Source organism: Toxotes jaculatrix, chromosome 1 (genome assembly GCF_017976425.1).
Source record: "Toxotes jaculatrix isolate fToxJac2 chromosome 1, fToxJac2.pri, whole genome shotgun sequence".
In the NCBI taxonomy this organism is placed as follows: Eukaryota; Metazoa; Chordata; class Actinopteri; family Toxotidae; genus Toxotes; species Toxotes jaculatrix.
The window spans coordinates 5,790,396-5,813,097 of record NC_054394.1 but is presented as its reverse complement, the minus strand read 5'-3'; the positions used below and the strand labels follow the sequence as shown (position 1 = coordinate 5,813,097).

At 40.6% G+C, this 22,702-nt stretch overlaps 1 protein-coding gene across 3 annotated transcripts in view; it reads left to right on the top strand.

Annotated features, from left to right (window-relative positions):
• phkb (phosphorylase kinase, beta) overlaps positions 1-22,702 on the top strand; it is a 96,145-nt gene that overhangs the window by 38,242 nt on the left and 35,201 nt on the right. For all 3 annotated transcript variants that reach the window (XM_041063938.1, XM_041063768.1, XM_041063848.1), the window contains 4 exons: positions 115-172; positions 1,785-1,862; positions 3,354-3,512; positions 3,900-3,994. In XM_041063938.1, coding sequence (XP_040919872.1) covers positions 115-172; positions 1,785-1,862; positions 3,354-3,512; positions 3,900-3,994 — 390 coding nt within the window. The remainder of the gene's footprint in view (positions 1-114; positions 173-1,784; positions 1,863-3,353; positions 3,513-3,899; positions 3,995-22,702) is intronic.

Genomic DNA, 22,702 nt, shown 5'->3' with positions numbered 1-22,702 from the left:
TTCCATATTCAGTGCTACTAAAGTTCAACCATCCGCTTCTTTAAAGTCCCTGTGCCTCTCTCCTCTTTCTGAAATGGAAAAGCAATAATTCCTCCTCTCTCTGTCTCTCTGCAGCTTTTTGATGGAATCGAGTGCGAGTTTCCCATATTTTTCATCTACATGATGATTGACGGTAAGCGCTGTTCTGTCCATAGCTGCTGTTATGATGCCTCAAGTGGGTCATTGACTGGAAATTACATTTTGGTGTTTGCCAGGTTTTAGAGGACTTAGAGATACTTTTTAAAAAGATGTGATGTGTGAAATTTGCGTGTGAACCTAAGGGAATGGTAAGAAATAAAGTGAGGAGTACAGTTTCTCCAGAAAATGTGAATTCAAGCATCATTTAATCACCCTCATGCCAGTTTATTCTCCACTGACACTTTTAGCACTAGCAGGCAAGCTCAAGTCTCATTTTGCCTCCAACTATTCATCTTTATGGAAGAATCTTTTTAACAGCTCAAAAAGCATAAAATGTCCATTAAACTGACCCAAACAGCTTAAACTAACAAACAAACTAACAAAGTAAACAGAACTTTAAAAGCAAGGCTCCAAACTTGAATGCTCTAAAACTATCTTCCATCACCTCTGTACAAAAAGTACAGTGACAGCACCACAAAAAGGTTCAATACACTGTAAACCTACAGTACATTATAGGCCCTGAGCCTGTCTTCCTGTTGGAAGCCATGTCAACAGGACTATTATTTTATTTACGTCTACCTGACTGATGTAGTAAACAATCGAGCATGAAATTGCAGAGGCCTGTTTGGGATTATTTGGATTTAAATGGTCAGGACTCATATTGCTGTTCAGTCAGATGTAGTGCCTTTCATTTGTGAAGCTCTCAATGGTGCTTTAACATTAAAGCTGCTAATCAATATTTTCATATTAACAGTGGAAGAAATTACGATATGTATGTGTAATGGGCCGTCCATAGAGATGAAGTAGCAGATTATTGTGAACCATTGTCATTCAGCTTTACTGAGCATTTTAGCATATTTAAGCTTGTTGTTTTGGTTTTATGGCCCACAAGTTTGCTGTGGCTCTCATCCACAGTGTTTCGAGCTGCAGCAGGCAGCTGTTTTCAGTGAAAAAGCTCTGATGAAGCCACTATAGAATACCTTCCCAGCACCAAACAGCAGACAGACAGATTTAGCGACTAGCTGGTGAACATAGTGGAGCATTTAGCTGCTCAAGTGCTAGATACTTTTCTCAAGAGTTGGAGCGAAGCTGATTGAAAAGCACAGAGAACTTTGGACTCACATTTCTCAGGAGGCCAGAAACACGACTGCTAATCTCGCTTTGTACCTGCTGGATGTGAAAAAAAGGAGTTAAATTAGTTGCTGGTTTAAGGTGATGTTGTGCCGAAAGCTTAGTGTAAATGGTTTTTAAAAACTTCTATTTTTAGATTACGTAGCTTGTGTTTTTAAGCACAAAATAAAATAAAGTATTTAAAACAGTATTTTCAGAATGTGCATTCACTGTAAACACAAACACACAAATTTGAGTAAGTACGCACGTTTACATTCAGTTGCACACACAACGATGGGAAAACATAGGCATGCATGTACACATACACACAGCGTCCTCACTCCCACATACGTGTACTGCCTCTACTATATATTTTCTTAATATAGCACATGCTGTATGTTGTATAGATTTGTACAGAATGTAGATGTTGAATGTTGCTGTAACATCAGACTAACCATGTGTTAGCTTCATCCAAACATTGTGTGTGTGTGTTGCAGGGGTGTTCAGAGGAAATAAAGCTCAGGTCAAAGAATACCAGGACCTCCTTGAACCCATCATCTTCCAGTCATATGAGGGTCAGTATGTAAATATTCATGTAAATACACTCAAACACACACACAAATACCATGACCTATAGATGGGGAAACATTACAAATTCACAAACACACACACGTGTAACTTTATCTCATTCAGTACATCCATATGGTTTGTTTTGGAGCTACTCAGTCTACCTCCATTCTCTCTCCCTCTAGCAATGAAAACCTTTCTCTTATTAAATCGCGTCATCCATATTCATACACCACATGCTGTGCCGAGGCTCACGGAGGCGTTACATTAGAGTGAACTCAGCCTTTCCTCATGAGCAAAGAGTCTGGCTTCTATATTCACCTGCACACATTGCTGTGAGGTGAGACAGTCAAATGATAGGGATGTCAAGAGCTTTGAGTTTCTATCGGTCTGTTGATAATAGAACAGGAATAATTGGAATACAGAAAAGATGATGATGTGAGACAGGGCTGAATGAAGTCGCCTCATATGTCTCCACAGAGCCTTTGTACTGGTTATATATGAATTAAGAAAACTCCTGAAGTTAATTGGCTTGGTTTTAAAGGATAGCACAAGTGTACTTTTTTAGGCTTTCAACATTAATGCCCATGAAAAGTCTAAACCCACAATTGAATTTGCTGCTGTCAGAAGCTGCTATTGTCTATTCTGCTGCAGGTTTGTCTGACCTCCCAAGAGTCTCTCATTGTTTTGATGATACATAGACACATGCAGGGTACAGCTCTGGGAGAAATGCTGCTGTGTTCTGCTGAATGGGCAACCAACGATAGTTGTGCCACCCTTGTCAGTATTTTCCTTTGAATCAGGTTAGATTCATACAAGACACATACAGGTGCATTTTCTGTTACCTGCACTTTGTATGAATTTAATTGATAAACTAGACATTTTAATGGCATTATTTTTTAAAGCTGCCTCACTTTACTTGTAGTGCCTAAAACGTTTGTTGCTATTTTTTTTAATTGAATTACAACAACCTGTAAAAAATGCTAATTGGCTAAACCGTGTTAGTAAACATTGTAAACATCATACGTGCTAAACATCAGCATGTTTGCTGACATTAGCATTAAACTAAAAGCATAACTCTGCCAGCAGCCCTTATTGTTGCTAACTTTAATTTGTACTTCAGTTTGTATTAATTAATTTGTATTAAAGAAGACATTTTAGACAGACCAAACACTAAGAGTCACTAATTCTGCAACAAGGACATGATCCCTCACCAGCTTCCTACCCATGGTTCTGTTAGGCAAAAAAATAATAAATAAGTAATCTTGGTTGCACAAGAAAATTGGTGGCATCCTTATTGCACAGAACCTGTGGTGTTGGTTGAATCAAGTGTGTATAGGCTAAAATGTAAAGATGTTCTTCCTAAGTAGAAAAGTGGTTTAAAAATTACACACAAACACTGTTTGGGAGTGAAGGGAGTGAAGTTCACATCCAATGCACTGCAATGCATGCACACATACATAGCACACAAAGCTCACTTCGCTCGTCTCTCATCCCAGGCCACGCTGTAATCCCCAAATACTACTACGTACCGGCTGATTTTGTGGAGGCGGAGCAGAACAAACATGGAAGCCAGAAGCGTTTCCCTAGCAACTCTGGACGAGATGGGAAGGTCTTCCTTTGGGGTCAGGCCCTGTACAACATCGCCAAACTCCTCGGTATGACTCTGCTTGTGTATGTTTGTGTGCTGTGCTTTGACCCACGCATTCTGTTCACTCTAGTATCAGTCTTTAAGTTAATTCATAATGCAAAACTAATATAACCATAAGGTCCTATTTGATGAGATTGTCAGAAAAATCAATTTGTTTTTCATTATTCATGTTTATTTCTTGTCTGTAAATATTGCTTCATTCTTCACCAGCTTGAATCCAAGGAGACGGTTGTTGACTGTCTGCATTTGTGTAAATTATAGTAAATAGATTGTTTTGGTATTTCTTTTTTGAACACTTTCCTTCTTGTCTATGTCGGTATGTGTTTTGTATTTATGTATTTGTATTTATTTATGTTTTTTTTTTTTGGTCTGTGTTTGTGTGTTCACAATCCAGTGGATGAGCTAATCAGCCCTAAAGATATTGATCCCGTCCACCGCTACGTGCCACGCCAGGACCAGCGCAATGTCAGCATGCGATACTCCAATCTGGTAAGCTTTAGTGTGACTGTGATTAACCTTCATCACTTGGCTCTTATCTGAACTCTGAATACTTATTTCACAACTTAGCATCTTGAAGACTCATATGCACTGTGGACGTTCATTCTCAGTCTTGCACTGCATTCAAGTGCTCTTTGTAAACTTGTACTCACCCTTGTAAATATGACTTAACAGAGAATTTAAGGGCTTTTTGGCCTGAAGTAATAACATACACTTACTAAAAATTATCTGCCGGATATTGTTTTATTTTAGAAGTCAAGTAGCTGTAATTGCTTTCTGCTGTAGAGGCAGAGAGTGGGTTGCAAGTGGACTGCCCACTCGTGATGGAAAAAAAATAAAAGTTCTATGTTTGTAATTTATATATACATGAAGTACTGCTTGGAAGTGAAAGTAAGGGATAATAACTGTCAAGTTGTTTATTTTGTGCAGTTGTAATGGATAATCACAAGCCTGATGGTTTCAGGATTTTAGAAGTCAAGAGTTTTAAAATGTCTGAAATTTGCTTTTATCACACACATTAAGAGAAATTGCACTGATTGCTTTCACAATCCAAACACACATGGCCTGTTCTCTAATAATGGAGAACAACCCTGCACTCTGCACTTTGTAATATTATTATTACATCTTTCCAGTGTTGACATGCATCACCCAGCTGTCTGGCTACCAGCTTTGCTGTAGCTATGTCAAAAGTCCTTCTTCTTCGTCTTCGAGTTAGTTTATTTTGAAAATCCACTTTCAGAAATTCGATTGTGGTATTGTTCTCATCAGGTTTTTTTTTTCATTCACATTCTTTAACTAAAGGAAAACTATAGTTTATCCTGGTAAATGATTTAAGAACAACAAATAAACCCCTGCATTAGGGGTACCAGGTTACTGGACTAATGGAAATGTGGCAGCCAACTGGAATCAAGCGAAGTGGCCATGGCAGAAACAAAAGCATGTACCAATAAAAAGAGAATAAAAAAGATAATAAGTAATAAGTAATAGATGTATACCTGGACCGGCTAACTGCATGAATGAAAATCACCATATATTTATGTATATCACTCTTCTTATTATATCCACTCAGTTGAGCTGGATTTGTACTTGACTCATTGTGTTAACAGGAGTCCCACCCCCCTGTAAACTCCACCTCAGGCAATTCCCTTATCTAATTTAAAAAAATTCCCATTACTCAGTCCTGCTCCCTTTGTTGTCTTATTCATGTGTGATAAAGTTTTAATTACAATTCATCATCAACACCTAAACAGCAGAGGCTATCCTTTTTTACCTTGCCAAGGGCCAGTCTTGCAGATGAGGATTAATCCTCGTGTCTGAGGCTTAATCCATATCTGAGACAGCCAGCAGCTCAGAGGATCACACAGATGAAGGGTGGAGATACGTGTTTCAGCGGCCTGCTGGTTGGTTCTCTTTGCTGTACAGTGTGGATTGATATGTCCCATTCTCCCACTGTACTGTGTGTTGAGTTCTGTTTTTTTTTTGTAGCTGGGCTGATAAGATGGTGCTAGAACAAGGCAAACAAGAGATGACAGGTCTGCAGACTAGGCATGATGAACGTCAGACTGAATCAAACTGTTTGCAAGGAAAAAGATCAACAGAAAAAACAAAGACAGAGAGAAACAAACAAAAAGGCAGAGACAGAAAAGAGCGTGTCAGCCGGTGGAAGAACTTAATGGAGACAGAATAGGAGATGAGCATTTGCCTCTGGAGGTACAAATGTCATTATTGAACTCTCTAGGGCATACTAATATTCTTTTTTTACAGGGGAGGCCCTGTAAGACTCTGTAAGTGACTATTATTGTGAATTTTGTTCACTTAAAGGTTTTGACATTTAAAAGCTGTGTAGAGACATTTCTCATCTTGTCTTTCTCTGTGCTGACTTTTTGTAATAAGGGCTGGTTGTAGAACTTCTACAAGAAAAGTGTGATGATTTCAGTTCTGTGTCACCAGTTCATTTCGCCTTTAACTAACAAGTTGGCTCTAATGCAGGTGCATGATCACTGTCAGCTCAAGAACCCCTTCATCCACATCACCTGTCTTGTTTCAGATATAATTAATTGGAACTGATTTTATACTGGGTAGTATTTAAATGTAAAGGATTTTAAGGTGAATAAGATGTGAATCGGTTACGTTCCTTCACTCTTCGCTATTCCAATCATTTATCCATTATTTTTAACAGCCTGAGCCTTTTATTTATCCATAACCTTTAGCTATTTCAACTGTGTATTCATTCATTTTCCCTAATAATTAAACTGTTTTACCCACTGCTTTAGCTAACTTTTAGCTGTTTATCCATTCATTTTAGCTGATAATTTCAGCTGCTTATCATTTACTTTTAACTCTCCGTTTTGACCATTTATTCATTATTTTTAGCTGTATCAGCGTCTCTGCTGTCTCGTGTTAGAGCTGAGTCAGTATGTGGACATACAGTTGTGTACATAAGTTTGAGCACCCTTGGACAAAATGCATATTTTGTTTACTGTAAATGAAAAAAAGTAAATACAACTCAGCAAACAGAAAAAAAATTAGCTTTTCTCTGAATGTTAATGCTCTGTTATTTTTTTCTTTCATAAATAATTTGAAAACCCTGTTAAGGTAGCGCTTAGTATCCCTCCCTTTAGCAGATATCACAGCTTGCACATGCTTTCTGTAGCCACTAACAGTCTTTCTGTTCTTGATTTTGGGAGCTTCACCCGCTGTTCCTTGCAGATCTCTTCATCGTCTGTGATATTTTTTGGACTGTCTTGCAATCACAGCATGTTTAAGATCCACCCACAGATTTTCAGCAATGTTAGAGTCAGAGGACTGTGACGGCTGTCCCAAAAGCTTCAACTTGTGTTTCTTAAAGTAGTTCATGGTGAATTTTAAGATTTTGCTGTGGATGATTGTTGTGTTGTAGAAGCTCTCTTTCTTGAGCAGTTTTCAGTTCCTTGACTGACTGCATGACATTTGGATCCAGAATTTGCTGATATTTAGATTCATAGATTATATTAGTCCATTCTTCCTTCTATCCCTGCCATGACGTTGATGAATGATATTTCCACCTTCCTGCCTAACACTTGGCAAAGGTGTTCTTTTCATCCAGTGATGGTTGATTTTAATTTCAGCCGTCTACAGCATGTGACTCCAAATCGACTCTGGCTTATCCAAATGTTTCTGTTGCTGTGCAGATTTCAAGACTCTGACTTTTGTGTTGAGGTTGCAGGCAAGGTGATGACTCTTCAGTGTTTGTGCATCAACACTGCACAGTGGAATGGTGTACCTCTGTGAGTCAGCCAAACCTTTGCAGTAATATGAGGGTTTTGCTTTGCCTTTCTACCAGTCAGACATGCAGTTTTATCTGATAGTTTTCTGGAACGGTCATCATCTGACATTTCCTACTGACAGTTCTTGACCTGCCTCACAAATCCTAATAAATCAACTGAGGCCCAACGAGTTAATGGCGCTCTGAGTGTTTTTATAATGTTTAACGTTTGGAGCAGGGGTTCTGTTTACTTCTTTTCACTTCAAAAATCAACAAAATATGCAATTTGCCCAGGGGTGGCCAAACTTTTGCATGCAACTGCATTTTTAAATGAAATCTTAACTTCTATTTGATCACATTAATTGAGCTACTCCACCATCTTTCCACATACCCCCCAGCAACCGCAGAAGTACCCCCTGGGGAACAAATACCCCTGGTTGGGAATCACTGATCTAAATCATTTGAGTTGCTGAGGGGCTGAATGAGCAGATTAAGTATTAATGAAAATTTGTATGGTTTGTGCATTTTTGGTTTACAAGTTGTTTAGATCTTTAATTGGGATCAAACAGACAGCATTTGTCATTGTTAATAGAATATAAGCATATCACCATCAGCTTACTTGTAGTACGAGATGCAGTGTGATATTTCCCTGTAGGAAAACAGGATGAATACATGCAGCTCCATTGTGCTGGCAGCACTGCTTTTATGCATTCAGATTCTAAACTAGTTTGCAGTGTGAGGAAAACCAGACTCCCCTCAGGTAGGCTGAATATTTTGTCGAGATTATCTGAATTTTTATCACAATAACACTTTGTTGAAACTGGATTTTTAGGCAGCGTGACAGCTTGCTGTGAGCCCGGCCTCTGATGGTAGCAGGCGCCGCTCTGCATGAAGCCCATCAACAAAAGCCTATCACATCTAGTTTGATGTTTTCAGCCACATGCGGTCCAAATAAATAAACGACTGAACGACTGGTTTTACTTTGACTTCATTTCTGACAAAATTGAAAGCCCAGTGGTTTGCTGTCACACTGATGAGGCACTATCTTTTCATGGCCATTTGAAGCAGAATTTGGGGTCTGCACAACTTGTTAATGAGGTTATTAAAGAGCTGACAACTTGTTACTTAAGTTAATGCAGACTGTGAAGGGTAACGGGGTGTGCTGAGTTTCATCAGTGCAGTGTGTAAGAGGGGAAGAGATGATGAATCCAGCCCACCCACCAGAGCCTCAAGGTGAATGTTTCAAACCGTAACTGGTTTGCTGTAGTCAAATAAGCAGTTGTCTAAGGCGCCAACGGATGGGGGGCACAGAGAGAGGGAGGAAGATACTGCTTGTTTCTCATTAACTTGCTGAACCCAAATGTTTCCATTTGTATGTTCTCAGAGTCATAACTCATTGCAGATATCACACGTTGCCATAATTAGCCCAACTTCCACTCCAGATATGGTGATTTCTCTGATGTCAATCGCAGATGACTGTCCAAAAGAAACAACAGAAAAAAGAAACACCTAAAACACCAGATCTTGTCTCATAATCATTTTATTTAGACTTTTTTTTTATGTGAAAAGTAATTCACCGAATGTTGTCTGTCTGTCTGTCTCTGTCTGTCTCTGTCTGTCTGTCTGTCTGTCTCTGTCTGTCTGTCTGTCTGTGTTTACAGTTTACAGTTTACAAAATATAAAGGAACATAAGCTCAAAGTGCAGCATAGATATATTAAAAGAGCTCTTGATAGGACAGCTGCAAGGTTGGTTGTGACACTTTAATGAATTTATCTCCACAAAGATTTTATAATGGTAAAACATTCACAGGGCCCAAAAAAGACATTTTTATTTGCTTGCTGTTTTCACTGAGCCGAGTGGGAACGTGCATGTGGGGCCATTGGGAGAAACACTAATGTGCGTGTGCAGTGGGCTGCACAACTTGAATGCAAGCCTGGAAGCTTGAAAACTTTTTTGGCTTCCTTGCCCAACGAGCAATTTTCATTCAAGAGGGTGGGCGCCATCTTAGAGTCCTGTATCCAGTTCCTATAATACATCCATGGGCTACGGCTAACTCGTCTCTATGGCAACATTATACTGTTTACTTCTCCCCAAAGCATAATGGGAACCCAGGTGCGTAAACCTCGGAGTGAGACTTTGCCTAGGACACCAAAATATCCATTGCTACTAGGTGGAGGACTTTATGACAATTTCATGCACACCAACATAATAAAAACTGTCTAAAGCAGTTATTGCTTTTGTTATCAGAAATACTTTGTGATTACAAAAGTAGTAGAATTTAATTTACATTTCATCCACTTCCTTAAAAAGGGAAGGGTGTGTGTCTGTGTGTGTGTGTGTGTGCGTGCGTGCGTGCATGCATGCGTGTGTGTGTGAAAACAGATAAACCTCATGGTTGACTTAAAATGGCAGCTGCATGGCTTCCTGGCTGGGTAGAGGCCAGTAGAGTTAGTTGCTCAACGCCAGCTCTGCTTCACGGCTCATGTTGCTGGTTAAATCAGCTGGCAGACTTTGTGTTGGAACCACTGGCACTAAATTAAACTTGTTCACTAATGGTTAATCTTCGGCAGGCTCTTGCGTTGCTGCCGGTGAGAAAAGAGCTCAGTTCAGCTTTGTGCTCCGAGCAGGCCACAGGGAGGTCAGAGAGCAGCAGCTCATGCTGCAGTGAAGAGTGTGGGCAGAGAAGAGAGGGAGAGCCAAGCAGGGGCTGCTGCATCTGCAGCAAAGAAAGTGAGACAAAGGAGAGCTGGCATTTTGTTGACCTGGTGACATCTAGGGTCAGAGGCTACACAGTGACCAATGGTAGCTGGCTGTTGGGTCCACGAGCAGGAACTCATGAGCTTGTGGTTACAACATGGGAAGTCGTGCAGACAGTATGCTTGGCGTTCAAGTGGTTTAGTCATGAGAACACTACTAGGCAACAGCAGCATGGACGCCAAAAGACCCCTTGTTGTTCTGTTTCTTTGCAGGTAACAATTTAACCTGCTAGTGAGTGGGTAATATAATGCAGAAAATACAAAGGCGTAATGACAGAGTGAAAAGCTGAGGGGGGTGTTGATTCGGACTCTCCTCATGAACACAGTAAACATGACCCCATTTGAAGGTAGCAGAGGGATTCTGGGAAGATGACTTCAGTGTAAACACACAATGGACAAAGTCATCTTGAGTCGCTGAAGGTCCTACACACTCCTAACTAAGCTAAGATGGCTTACATGCTCCTGACAAAGACAAATATCAGTTAATGGACTAACATATGGTTTTGTTATTGATGCAAACATGGCACATTGTAACAATGGACTTCTTTTCACAACTCTCCTTACTAATACTTACCTTTCTAAGTACACTGAATCTGGGATGTGATGGAAGTCATTCATTTTGTTGGCATAAAATTCCTATGCACAGATGATGCAGGTATTTTTGTATGTAGGTATTTTATTTTCCTGGAGGACATGAATTCAGCAGATCAACTGAACTTTCAGTTTCAAAGAGTGCCTGTATGCTGCCCTCAGCCGGGGGAAATTAGACGTGGTTGTTTATTTATGTGGCCGGAGTGAAGCTGAGCGCCTTACAGGGTCAAACAGCCGCACAAATAGTAGACTTCATTCGTTATTCCCTCTCTCCTCTGCTGCTTCCCGCACCTTATCTTTATTCTTCTCATTGCTTTTTACCAGCCCTCCCTGTCTTTTTTCTTCATATTCTTCATCTCTATTTTTGCTTCTGTATCTCTCTCACTCACACCTTTTCTGTCTCAGCTACACACTTACCATACATGTTGTGTTGGCAAACATGTCTGAAGTTGGCAGAGAAAAATTAGAAAGGAGAGAAAAAGAAAAGGGGGAAACAAGGAGGTAGACAGAAATACTCGCACTCTTGTTGTAGTTGTAAGGAGGATATTTTGTTTGTGTGTGTGTGTGTGTGTGTGTGTGTGTGTGTGTGTGTGTTGTGTGTAGCAGCTGTCTTGTTGCCTCTGCATCATTGACGTCCAGTGTTTGGTCTGCAGGCAGGAAAGGCACATGGGCGTGCTGAGCTTTCACATTCAGTTAAGGCTGGATTTGTACTCTCCCCTTTCTTTCTCTGTGTATGTGTATAATTTGCTTCCCATTTTGAGTATCCTAAAAAAAAAATAAAAAAAGTGTGTTATGAGTGCGCATGCATGCATGCATCTATCTTTGCATATCACTGTCTCAGTTTATATGAAAGATGTGTGTGTGTCTGTTCCTGTGGGCACAGTTGTATGCAAGCTTGCTTGTATGTTTGTGTGTATTATTCATAGTTCCATTCCTTCGAAATGTTATGCTACCACTTAAAGTCCCTGCATCAATTCATTCCAGAGCTGGGGAGAATGAGATGCTGCACAATATTAAACCCATGAATAGCCTGCAATATTGTACTGTTTGGTTCCACATATAGGCTTATATAAGGTTACCTCAGGGTTATTTGACATGTGGTGCAAAGGAGCTGGCGAGGTTACACCACTTTATATAACCTCTAAATACCTGTTTAAGTTAATGCATCAATTGAGTCATTTCTACCAAAATATCTAGAACATCCCATTTTGAAAGATTTAATTTAGAAACTGTTTTAAACAGCAGGATGTTTTACTGCTATATTTACCATTGAATATCAGTATCAGAAAAAGATGTTTGTGTTTGCAGTCTTAATGTTTTTCACCTGAATACAAAACACCATGTTTATCTACTAACTGATATGTAAGATTATAGTTTTGTTTTTTTTTTGTTGTTGTTTAATGTTGTTATGTCGTGACATAATTTTAATCTCATTCCTACATAAATCCTGCCATGACTCCAAAACCCTGCTGTGATGTCCTGCAGAAAAAACTGACTCTGATGTGTTGCAGCTGACAACACAACACTTGCCATTTTTGCACGTGAGCGGGTAGTACATATTAAGAATGTGCACAACACGGCATCTATTTTACATGGCCAGTCTAAATTTAATTCTGATTATACAGCACATATCCCCATATTGCACGTAAGCAAGCCAAGATGTATTAAATTTGCATCATGTGTACATCTCAGCGGCAAAAGAATGTGGGTTTTGCCTCAAACAACTAGCATTTAGAGGGTGGGAAGTTGTGATTTAGTTAGTGAATGGGGCGTTTATGCAACTTTAATGCATAGTGGAGCTTGATGTACAGAAATCTTTTACTACCATAATGAACTTCAAGCCTGTTAAATAGAATATGAAGCTGTAGCATAAAGCTACACAACTTAAATATGTATGCAAACCACACGGCAAGTGGTGTAAAATCAGCAAAAAAGCATTACTACGCTGCTGCTGGCATCTCTGTGCCCTAATAGTAGCTGCAAATGGATTATTCTCTAAGCTTGAAACTGTGGATAAGTGCGGCTTTCCTTATATTTAGCAGCTACCAAAGTGCAGTGGTCGACTGTATTGGGTTTTTCTGCATGAGAGACAACACGCTCCGGGGCTGTGAGGGTGAGTCAGATCAAACGCACCCTGGAGAGCGTGGCGTGACATCCCACTGACAAACGTGCAATAGTACGCAGCAGGCGTAGCAACGGGGAGATGTGAGAAGTCATGAATGGCTGTAAAAATGAATTAGCTGGTTGTGTTGCTTATGTCACACACTTGCTTTTAATGTTATACCCATAATCTGCCGAGCTCAGGCGTGGTCGTAGTGTCATGTTCTCTCAGTTCGTCTCTTCTCGCTCTCTCTTATTCCTTTTCCTCATCTCTCTCTTTGAATCTTGTGAATTCAACAGCCCACATACACCCACAAACAACACTGAAGCACATGCAAGAATAGCACTTGTATGTATTTAAAACAAAGCAACGTACCACTCAACTGCAACACTGGCTTCTGCCATATTTCACTTTTATATATACAGTATGTACTCACACACACATGCTTATCTGGCACTACACTGTGAAAACAAGGTTAATGGAAAAAGTTGCTATGTGGTCCACTCTGTGGGAGCCACCAGTCATCAATCAGAGATAAGACGTGGGTCAGGAGAGGCCCCTGATTGGATAGTACAGCCTGGGGAACAAACATACGTCCTTGGAGGCGGGCTGGAAAGAGGAAGAAAAGGGGGGAACAACCGAGGTTTGAAAGGTCAGAGAGAGAAGAGAGGGAGCGAGACTGAAACATACAGGGGTAAGAAGGAAGACAGAGGGAACCTCATCTCATTCTCTATGTTTAATATGAATGTTTGTCAGAATGGATCGTACATGAATACACTGTTTGCACTTTGAAATTGGTTTGAATACTTTTAGTTATTTCATATGACAGATTCATGTGTTTATGTGTGTTTTTCCCGCTGCTCTTGCTTGTTTGAAATGGGCGGGGCACAGGTAGAAAAAAAATGATGTCACTGTGCACCTGTGCACCAATCAAGATTTATCAACATTTGAATCAGAATCTGGTCAAACTACACTCTCACAGTCCTGATGACCGAGTTAAACTCTTCATAAAAAATGCATTAAGATTTTTAATTATTTATTTTAGATTATTTATTTATAAAATACTTTTCAGGACCTTTACAAACTCAACAAAATCTGGTAGTTTTTTTTTTTTTAAATCAACCTTGTGGTCTCTAGTGGTCAAAAGTCACATCCTGCAGGTTTAAACTTCAAGTTCACCTCCAGACGTATTTTACAGTATGTAAGAATATTCTGCAATGATTACTAGATTTTGTTTAACGTGGTTTTCCCCACATATGAAGTTTAAAAATGTCTCTGAACAGGGGCTGGAAGCACATCTACACTTACTTCCTCATTGAGAAATTGTGGAGCTATGAATTTTCAGGCCTCGTTCCTTGCTCACCACCACTGTTTGCAGCAGTACACACTCAGATGGTTAGTGTGAGAGGTTAGTGTCAGAATGGTAAGTGTAGTTAGAATCTTTCATTTGTTCATGTTGTTTTTTAGCTTGTTAGCTTGTAACTGGCAGCGGCTGACCCAGCGTTAGTGGTTGTGCTAATGCAAACTCAAGTTGAAGGGATTGGTTCCTTAGGTATGTGATGTTCCAAGGTGGAAATACACATGAAAAACACCATACTGAAATGTTAGCAAGGTTAAAAACTTGATTTTCCTTGGAGGGGGTCTTTAAATATCAATAGGTATCCATTTTTATTTTTGTAACTGCAGTAAATTGGTGGTTGAATGTTCTGGTTATGTTTTCTCCCACATCTGAAAAAAGTGTGTGTGTTGTAAAACCTACTTTATTCCATAATAAAACATAAAATCTTATCTATTTTGTGTACAATTTGATAGCACTTTCTGTGAAGTACAGAGTAATTATACACATAGCTTGTGAAGAATGACCACACTCAAAGTTATATATCAAATTCCACCAAATGTGTAGGCTGACATACAGCCTAAATGTTTGTGTGTGTGTGTTTTTTTAAAGAAGTTTAGGTGTCTCTCTAGCTCTGCCTTGGGGAGATTTTTTTTTTTAAAATCAGACACCCGTGTAAAAACAGCAAATGAATAGAAGCTTTCATATAGTGACTAGGCTGACTGACACTAGAAATGCTGCTTATCAGTGCAGCTTATCAGTGCAGTAGATTCAATGTGAAAAAGTGGCTTAAACATTTTCACTCATCACTTGAGTGACGTGTTAAAGCTTTCTGTGTGAATGTGTGATGTGGGTGATTATCCATTTGAGTGCAGCTGGGGGTGGAGAGGCGACCTGGCTTCCTCCTGCAATGTTTTCCAGCCAATTTGCTGTAGGACATTAATGTGTTTAGATGAGTGGTATGTACAGGCACTTGTATGTTTAGTGTGTAAGGAGTGTTTCAACCATAAAAAGTTGTTGTTCTGTGTCAGTAAATGGACCAAAAATGAAGCGCTGTCATCATCTCATTGTCTCACTTTACAAGACAGGTGTGTTAGAAGCCTGTTCAGTGGCTGTGTGGTCAGATCATTTGGTCCACACACCTGTTAAGTGACATGTGAATATGACTCCAGATTCAAACAGCAGAACACAGATTAAAGGTCAGCAGATTAAAAGTAGTTGGACACCTCTGAATTATCTGCAGACTGTCCTTTTCTGAAGAGCAGAGAGACACCTTGAGCAGCAGGGAACAGATGGACGCTACGATCCTTCTGACCCAAGCGCGCGCGCACACACACACACACACACACACACAATATAGCGCTGCATTTTCAAACTTACATGCCCCTCCTCTATTTCATGCAAGCCTTAAAAACTGAATCACACATATTCACGCCAATACGCACACATTTTCTCATTTTCCTCCTCTATCCTCACTCACACACACACAAAACATGCGCACACACATGCACAGACACACAGATGGAGAGTGTTCTAAACCCTGCTGTTTGCCAAATGGCCTGGTGGTGGGCAGGAAATGTCGAGCCCAGTGGTCTGTGACAGTAAAAGCCCTAGAGAGATGGCTACTGACCTTAACCTGCAGGGAAATGGACATCACTCAGACACACTCACACACTTTGCATGCATTAACACTTGACACTCTGCCTGTGCTCAAATGCATCCTCTGATCTCTCTCATACAACACATTCACATACTAGTTTTATATATCCTCTCAGAATTTGTACATATTTTACTGTCTTGCTCAGACACGCCTCTGCTTCTTCTTCTTCTTCTGTGTTACGGCCTCTACTCTGTGGGGGGGGGGGGGGGGGGGGGGCATTAGTGGTGTCTGATAGGTATGGCCCCCCTTGTTTCTTTATCTCTCTGTCAGTGTTATTGGCCAGCTCCAGTGTACGGAGTCTTCTTGTTTGTGGCTGAAGTATCGCACAGAAAACAAAAGGAAAGCATGCTGCCAGGATACACACCCTCAGGGAGGATGGCAAAAAACACCCGAGCACAGATCAAATATTTGAACCTGCTGTGTTCAATTCAGCCAAACCCTCACTTGAACAAAAGGCTGTCACATTCCTTGTACATTAAGGTACATCATCTCCTCCTCCTGCTGCTGTACTCAGAGTGTTAGGTGAATATGGGGTTTGTGTTTGGAGCCAGGTGTGCTGAGAGGAAGCATCTTGGCCTCTATTAGCTGGTTGTGGATGGGTACTGCTGACAGTCTACAAGCCCAGGCTTCATGATTGGAGGAGGGGGGGGGAGGGGGTTGTTGCTTTTCACAATACTCACACCTGCACCTACTAGCTCTGCTTTAACCCCAAGAATTGTTACAGCAAACAATAGAGTGAGACAGACAAAATGGGGCTGCCTTTTTCAAAGCCTGGTCTGCTGGTATTTAAGGAAAGGCTCATATGAAGCAACATAAAAAAATAAATAAATAAAATGACAGTGAGTTACTATGCTGGCAGGATTGGATTTGCCTCTGCCATTCTGAGATTGAAATGTTTTCAGTTACTTTGTTCTTCTGAACGAAGGCAGAGACCAAGTCCTCAGTCACTGTTCATGTGGCAGTAAATCCAGTGACAAAACCATGGTACTACACTTATTTACTACACTAATTTACCTGGGAGTAAAAAAGTTTTCATTTAAGAGCAGAGTGAATGTATTTGAGAGGCCAAGAACAAGTCATAGCTTGTGTGATCTGTCATTATTTTTGTTTATATTATTGTAGAAACATCTTTCTTCGTACATGCCTTTCAGAGCATTAATATTCCTGACTTATTGTTTCTCCTTGCTCTGCCCAAGAATGTCTTCATTTTTCTTTGGCTTTTCAAAGCTTTCTTTGCTGATTTACTTCCCTTGTTGCCATTACTTCTAATGTCCACTGGACATGGCTTTGTTACGTTATGGCTCTGTTGTGCCTGCTGGGGACAATCTGCTGCTATTCTGAGACTGTCCTGCCCTGAAAAATGACCCTATAGGTTGTCTGTTTAAGCAGCATTATGACCAATAGTTATATTTTATTGTGAGGCAAACTTGACCACTGACTGCTGCAGTAATTGTAACAGGAGCACAGGAGGAATTTAGATGAGATTTAAGTCCAACAAAGTCCACTTTAAGAAGAGGTTGAGTTGGATGGGTCGGCAAAACATAGGATTTTGGCAAAGGAGGCCTCAGTTTGGTTCACCATTTCAAACCATTAGTCATCATTACCTATGACTGGTATCCACACTCTTACCTGCATGTTTACTGTTGTAACGATGACGACAAAGGTCCAGTATGTCTGCTGCCTTAGAGGTGCTATTTCAGGAGACGTGTCAGAGTTTAGGGACAAATGTTCAGGGCTTGTTAGCCATTCTAGGAGGTGTGCCAGTGTCCACTGTGTCTCACTTGTGGCTCACATGCAGCTCTTTTCTTTTAAAACACATACAATTTGAGCAAAACAACCACATGTTATCAGTAGATTAACTGTCTGTGCCTTTCCATGTGTCAGACATTATGATACACTTCTTAAAGGTCCCGTATTTTAAACATTTCTAGCAGTTTAATCAAACTTTTGATATCCATAAGAATTGGTTATAAGTGACAAAAACTCTCAGTATAGTTGTACATCATCACACACGTGTCTGTGTATCAAACGTCTCTTTGGTCTCTGAGCCTCTCTTCTGATTGGCTGACTGTTTTCTGAGTGACGCACAGCCAGGCCAACCACAGGTAACAGATTGCAGCCATCTGCTGTAGCTTGGAAAATCTCAGTGATGGTCAGTCAGTTCTGAAATGAGCCAAACAGACAGTCAAATTCTAAATGACTAAAATGCTCTGATATTTCAGAAAGAAATAACCACTGGTCTCTAATATTAATCTATGTGTGAAGGCTGTACAGTGATATGGTGGCTTCTTGACATCCAACGATTGTACAGTTTTTACTTGACATTTTTCTGTCTTGTATCTTGCTAGCTCAGTGACAGAATGATTGCTTGGTGTTGTGGTTTTAGTAAAGTTAAAACAACAAAAACATGGTTGGATGGTGGACCTGAGTGGGCTGTGTTGGGGGCATGAGTCCTGAAGGCTCCTTTTTACAGGCACAGTTTCTGATTATGGGCTGTGCGCATTTCTCCATGGATCAAACCTTTTGATACCTACTCACAATATTTATATCAGAACTACAGCTTCTTTATAATCAGAAACGATAGGGAAATGTCACTTTCTACAATACAGGACCTTTAAAATTCAAATGGAGGAATTTATTTTTGAAACAGTGTGGTCAGGAATGTAAAGGGGGAGGATCGGTGTGATAGATGATCAGGATGTCGGGATCAGTTATGATAAATCAGATGTTTTTTTTCTCCTTACCTGTGGGTTTATTAGGATTACCTCCCAAAACATCTCCTAAGAGGAAACTGAAGTTGACATTCAGCTTCAGTGCTCCATTACTTTATCAGGGCTCTCAGAGGTTATGGCATTTATACTGAAGGTATACAACGATTCATTTCTATTCCATCTGTACCAGCGACATTGTGTATAAGCGCCTGGAAGGATACAGATCACAGATTGCAGCTCCTGTTGTGGCCTTGGCACTTCAGCCTTGCTGCTGACAAGTGGCTGACATGTCCCTTGTGTAATAACAGCTGTGTACTCAGAGGTTTTTAACTATTACAAATGCTTCTGATTTCACCTTGGCTCTCTTCTGTATGTCCAAAGGGAAGTGTTGGGACTGGTTTATAACTGCTCCTTTGGCAACAAGCATAACAGTGCAGTCTGTTTATTTGTCAAGCATTTTCAGAGCTTTTGTGAGTGTGTGTGTATGTGTGTGAATGAGAGAGTAAGGGAGAGAGAGCACATTAGAACCATAATGCCCATCTGTTCCCAAAGTTTGTAATTATGTGTGTTGTGCATCTTTCTGCGTGAACATCTGAGTGTATGTGAGTGTATCCTGGCACACCGACTAAGGTCATATTTCTGTTCCAGGGTCATTGTCAGGCTGTGTATGCATTAAAACACAGACACACACACACACACACACACACACACACTCAGTCACCTTCTGGCAGATTCGAGAGTCAGTGCAAGTGTTTCCATTTGCCAGCTTGTGTTTGTGGCTTTTTTGTGGCTGATTTGTAAAAGGGTGGAAAGTGAAGGCATTATCCAGAACTACATTCACACAAACACACACACAAGGAAGAACATCACCTGTTCAAGTCTGTGAGACAGCGTGTCACCACTATATGATTTTCATATGCTGCTGCATATATATTTATTTTTCACTGTTGTCCTCAGATTATTATGCACACACATCACAACCCCCCCCCCCCCCCCCCCCCCCCCCCCACACACACACACACACAGACGGTAGTAATCAGGCCACTTATCTTCCCCAGCCTTCCCAGCTCTCCGAGCCTGATATCAAACGGGGATGCTCTGACAAGCCCGGGCTCCTGTAGCTCACACCATGGCTCGCTTTTAATATCAGCTGATTTTTTTCTTCTTCTGCTGCTGCTGTTTCACTCGTAAAGATTCTCTGGCGGAGGATAATATTTCTGAGCCGAGTCCGGGGAACAATGTATCACTTTCTCCGTCAGGGCGCCCTCACAATTACACCAGCCAGTGGCATGCAATCCAATTCTTCACTTGTTTCTCCTCTGCCGAGGTGATTCCACACTCCCCCATCCTCCATCTGTCTCCCTCTCTCTATGACCGTCTCTCCATCTCGGTTTCTTTTTCTTCCGTGTCGTCAGACTGGAAGCGTTTCTCTAAATCAAACTCCCACCTCATCACCTCCACATTCCTCCGACTGTGTTCAGCCTAAAACTGTGACAGATTCTCGTCATGGTCTCGTCTTTATTTCCACCAGATGACCTTTTGAAAATGTCTAACTTTAAAGACATACACGAGACATTTTCCTCTCCCACATCATGGATTGGAAATGACTTAGCATTTCTTTCATGTCCCCCCGCCCAACGTATTTCTGCTAAACCCATGACACTTTGAAATACCCTCATCAAAATATGAATCTCTGAGCTGCACAGAGCACAGAGACCAACTTCCTGAGGACGATACAGAGCCGGAGTCATTCGTCTGTGCAGGGGCATGAAAAGAAGGGATTATATTTCATTCTAATAGTTTTTTTTAGTTTTTTTTGGGAGGGTGGGGAGGTGGTGGATAAATTCTCTCGCTTGCTTTTTAACTTTATGAAAGTCTTTGAATGTTTTATTCCTTTGTGATGTGATGCTCGCTTGAGGCTGCCTCCCTCGTGCTGCGCTTTGCCAACCGGCGCACTGTGAGGGATCTGACCTTGAAATAGCGTTAGCGTTGTAGTCTCTTATTCAGTCACACAGAAGTTTTTTTTACACTCACTAAGCTTCATTTAAATGATTGAATACTGAGCTGAAAAAGAAAACGTAATAATGTCAGCCAATCAGTCAGGTAATCACTTAAAAAGTCATTGTGTAAACATTTGACTGAACAGAAAGTAGAAGACTGAAATAACTGAAATTGTGTTTGTGTGTGTGTGTGTGTGTGTGTGTGTGTGTGTGTGTGTGTGTGTGTGTGTGTGTGTGTTTGTGTTTGTGTGTGACCTTGAGTGTGTTATCTCTGCTAAGTAGACATTCACAGTGGCATTCAACACCACGATTCGGTAAACACACACACCTACAGATCCAGCTGCTCTCTGCCGCCTCAAGGCATGAACATACACTGCTCCCACCTGTACTATCTGCATTTCCTTATCTGCTCAGTCCTTTTCATACTTACACAGAAATCATTTTCATTGTATATTTTACTTTCAGACATGCACAGCAGGCAATTAAAGTGCTGTTCTTCCATAACAAATTGTTTCATTTATTGAACCCTCATGACTGTTGAGCGAATTTCTCTAAAAGGTGAAATGAAACAGCAGAAATGTAGCTGAAGAAAATAAAATCTCAAAGTTTCAGTTTAGATGTGTTGATGCTTTGTCAGCTGCCTGATTTCCAGGCTCACAGCTGTGAACACAAATATGCTCCTGGCTCATGTCATTTGCATCGTGTGTTTGTGTGTGTTTGATTGTATTACGGGCAGAGGTGTTCTGAGATGTGACTCTGAGAAATGCTGTTTGTTTGTTTGTAGATGATTTACGTCTGACCTGTGAGACACATCTGTGAGTGACAGGGAGACTGAGAGGGTGAGAGGAATGACGGCAGGTAGAGACAGAGAGAGCAAGAGAGAAAGAGATAGAAAGAGGGAAGGAAAAGAAGGAAGGAAGGAAAGGAGAAAGAAGGATGACAGGTAAGGAGGAGAGGGAAATAGAGGGAAGAACATACAGAGAAGTAAGAAAAGAAGATAAATTTGGGAGGATAAAAGGGCAGAGAGGTGGAAGGAAGGAAAAATAAAAAAAAATCAAATGACAGACAGATGAAAGAAGGGAAGGAAGAAAAATAAGAATAGGATGGAAAGCAGGAAACAATAAATAGAGGAATAACAGAAAGGAGGAAGGAAAGAAGAAAAGAGGGAAGGACAAAGGGAAAGAAGAAAGAAAAATAGGGACCGGGAGAAATCAAGAAGAGAAAAGGAAGTAGGATAGAAGGACAGAAAGGATAGAAGAAAACAAAGGTTGGATGGAGTGATTGAAAGACAGGAGAAAGGAAGAAAAGAGATGAAAAAGAAAGATGGAAATATGGGAGGAAGGAAGGAAAGAAGAAAAACAAGGTTGGAGGGAAGGCTAGAAAGACAGAAGGAAGGAAGAAAGGGAAAAATTAAAAGAAAGGAAAGAAAGAAAGAAAAAAGACCTCAGACACACTTCTTTTCTTGAGTCACAACTCAGTGATTTTAATTTGGGGGAAAAAGTCAAATGAAGCGGAGCTGAAATTCATTTCTGTTCTGCAGGGACTCACAGCAGAATTCTCTGCCAAATGGTTTTTCACGTTGTCAAATTTAGCGTGGCCGTATCTCTGAGGGGCAGGACGCAGCAGCCAGGCCTGCTGCTAACTACTGCCAGTCCGTCCTGCAGCTGGCCTGCTGTCGCACTTGTTAGCAGCATGTTTCAATTTGTCCCACCTCCACTCTTCTTTTATTTCCTTTCTTCCACCTTCTTGTCTGTGTGGTCTCTGAAGCCTTGCTTGTTTTTTTTTTTTTTTTTGTGAGGCCACATTATGCAGTTTTCTGGAATCCATTTCCATGTTATAATCTGTACCTTTTTTTTAAAAAATCTGACATATCATTTTCTAATCTCAATTTTTGAGTAGTGATTGAACCTGTAGCCAGTTCAGGGAAGGGTATTTACTGTCCTAAGCAATTAAAAAAACACTTTATTGGGATTTACTAGAACAGCAAAGGTAACATCTGTCATGAAATAGATTTTGGTTGAATTATAGGTGAGTTCTTTTTTCCCTGTCTCTGTGTCTCCCCTCTATTATTGTGGAGAGAGGAAGAGTGGAGTAGGTATTTATTCTCATTTGTTTGGCTTTTGTAGCAAATGTGTGCCATCTCAATTTATTAATATGCCTGTTTCATTAGTCATTCTGTGTGTTAACTCGTGCTTTCATAGGTAAACAGTAGTGTTTGTTCTTCCTGTAACACACACACACACACACACACACACACAGCAGAAACAGACACTTTTATTAGCCTCTCTCTTTTAGACTG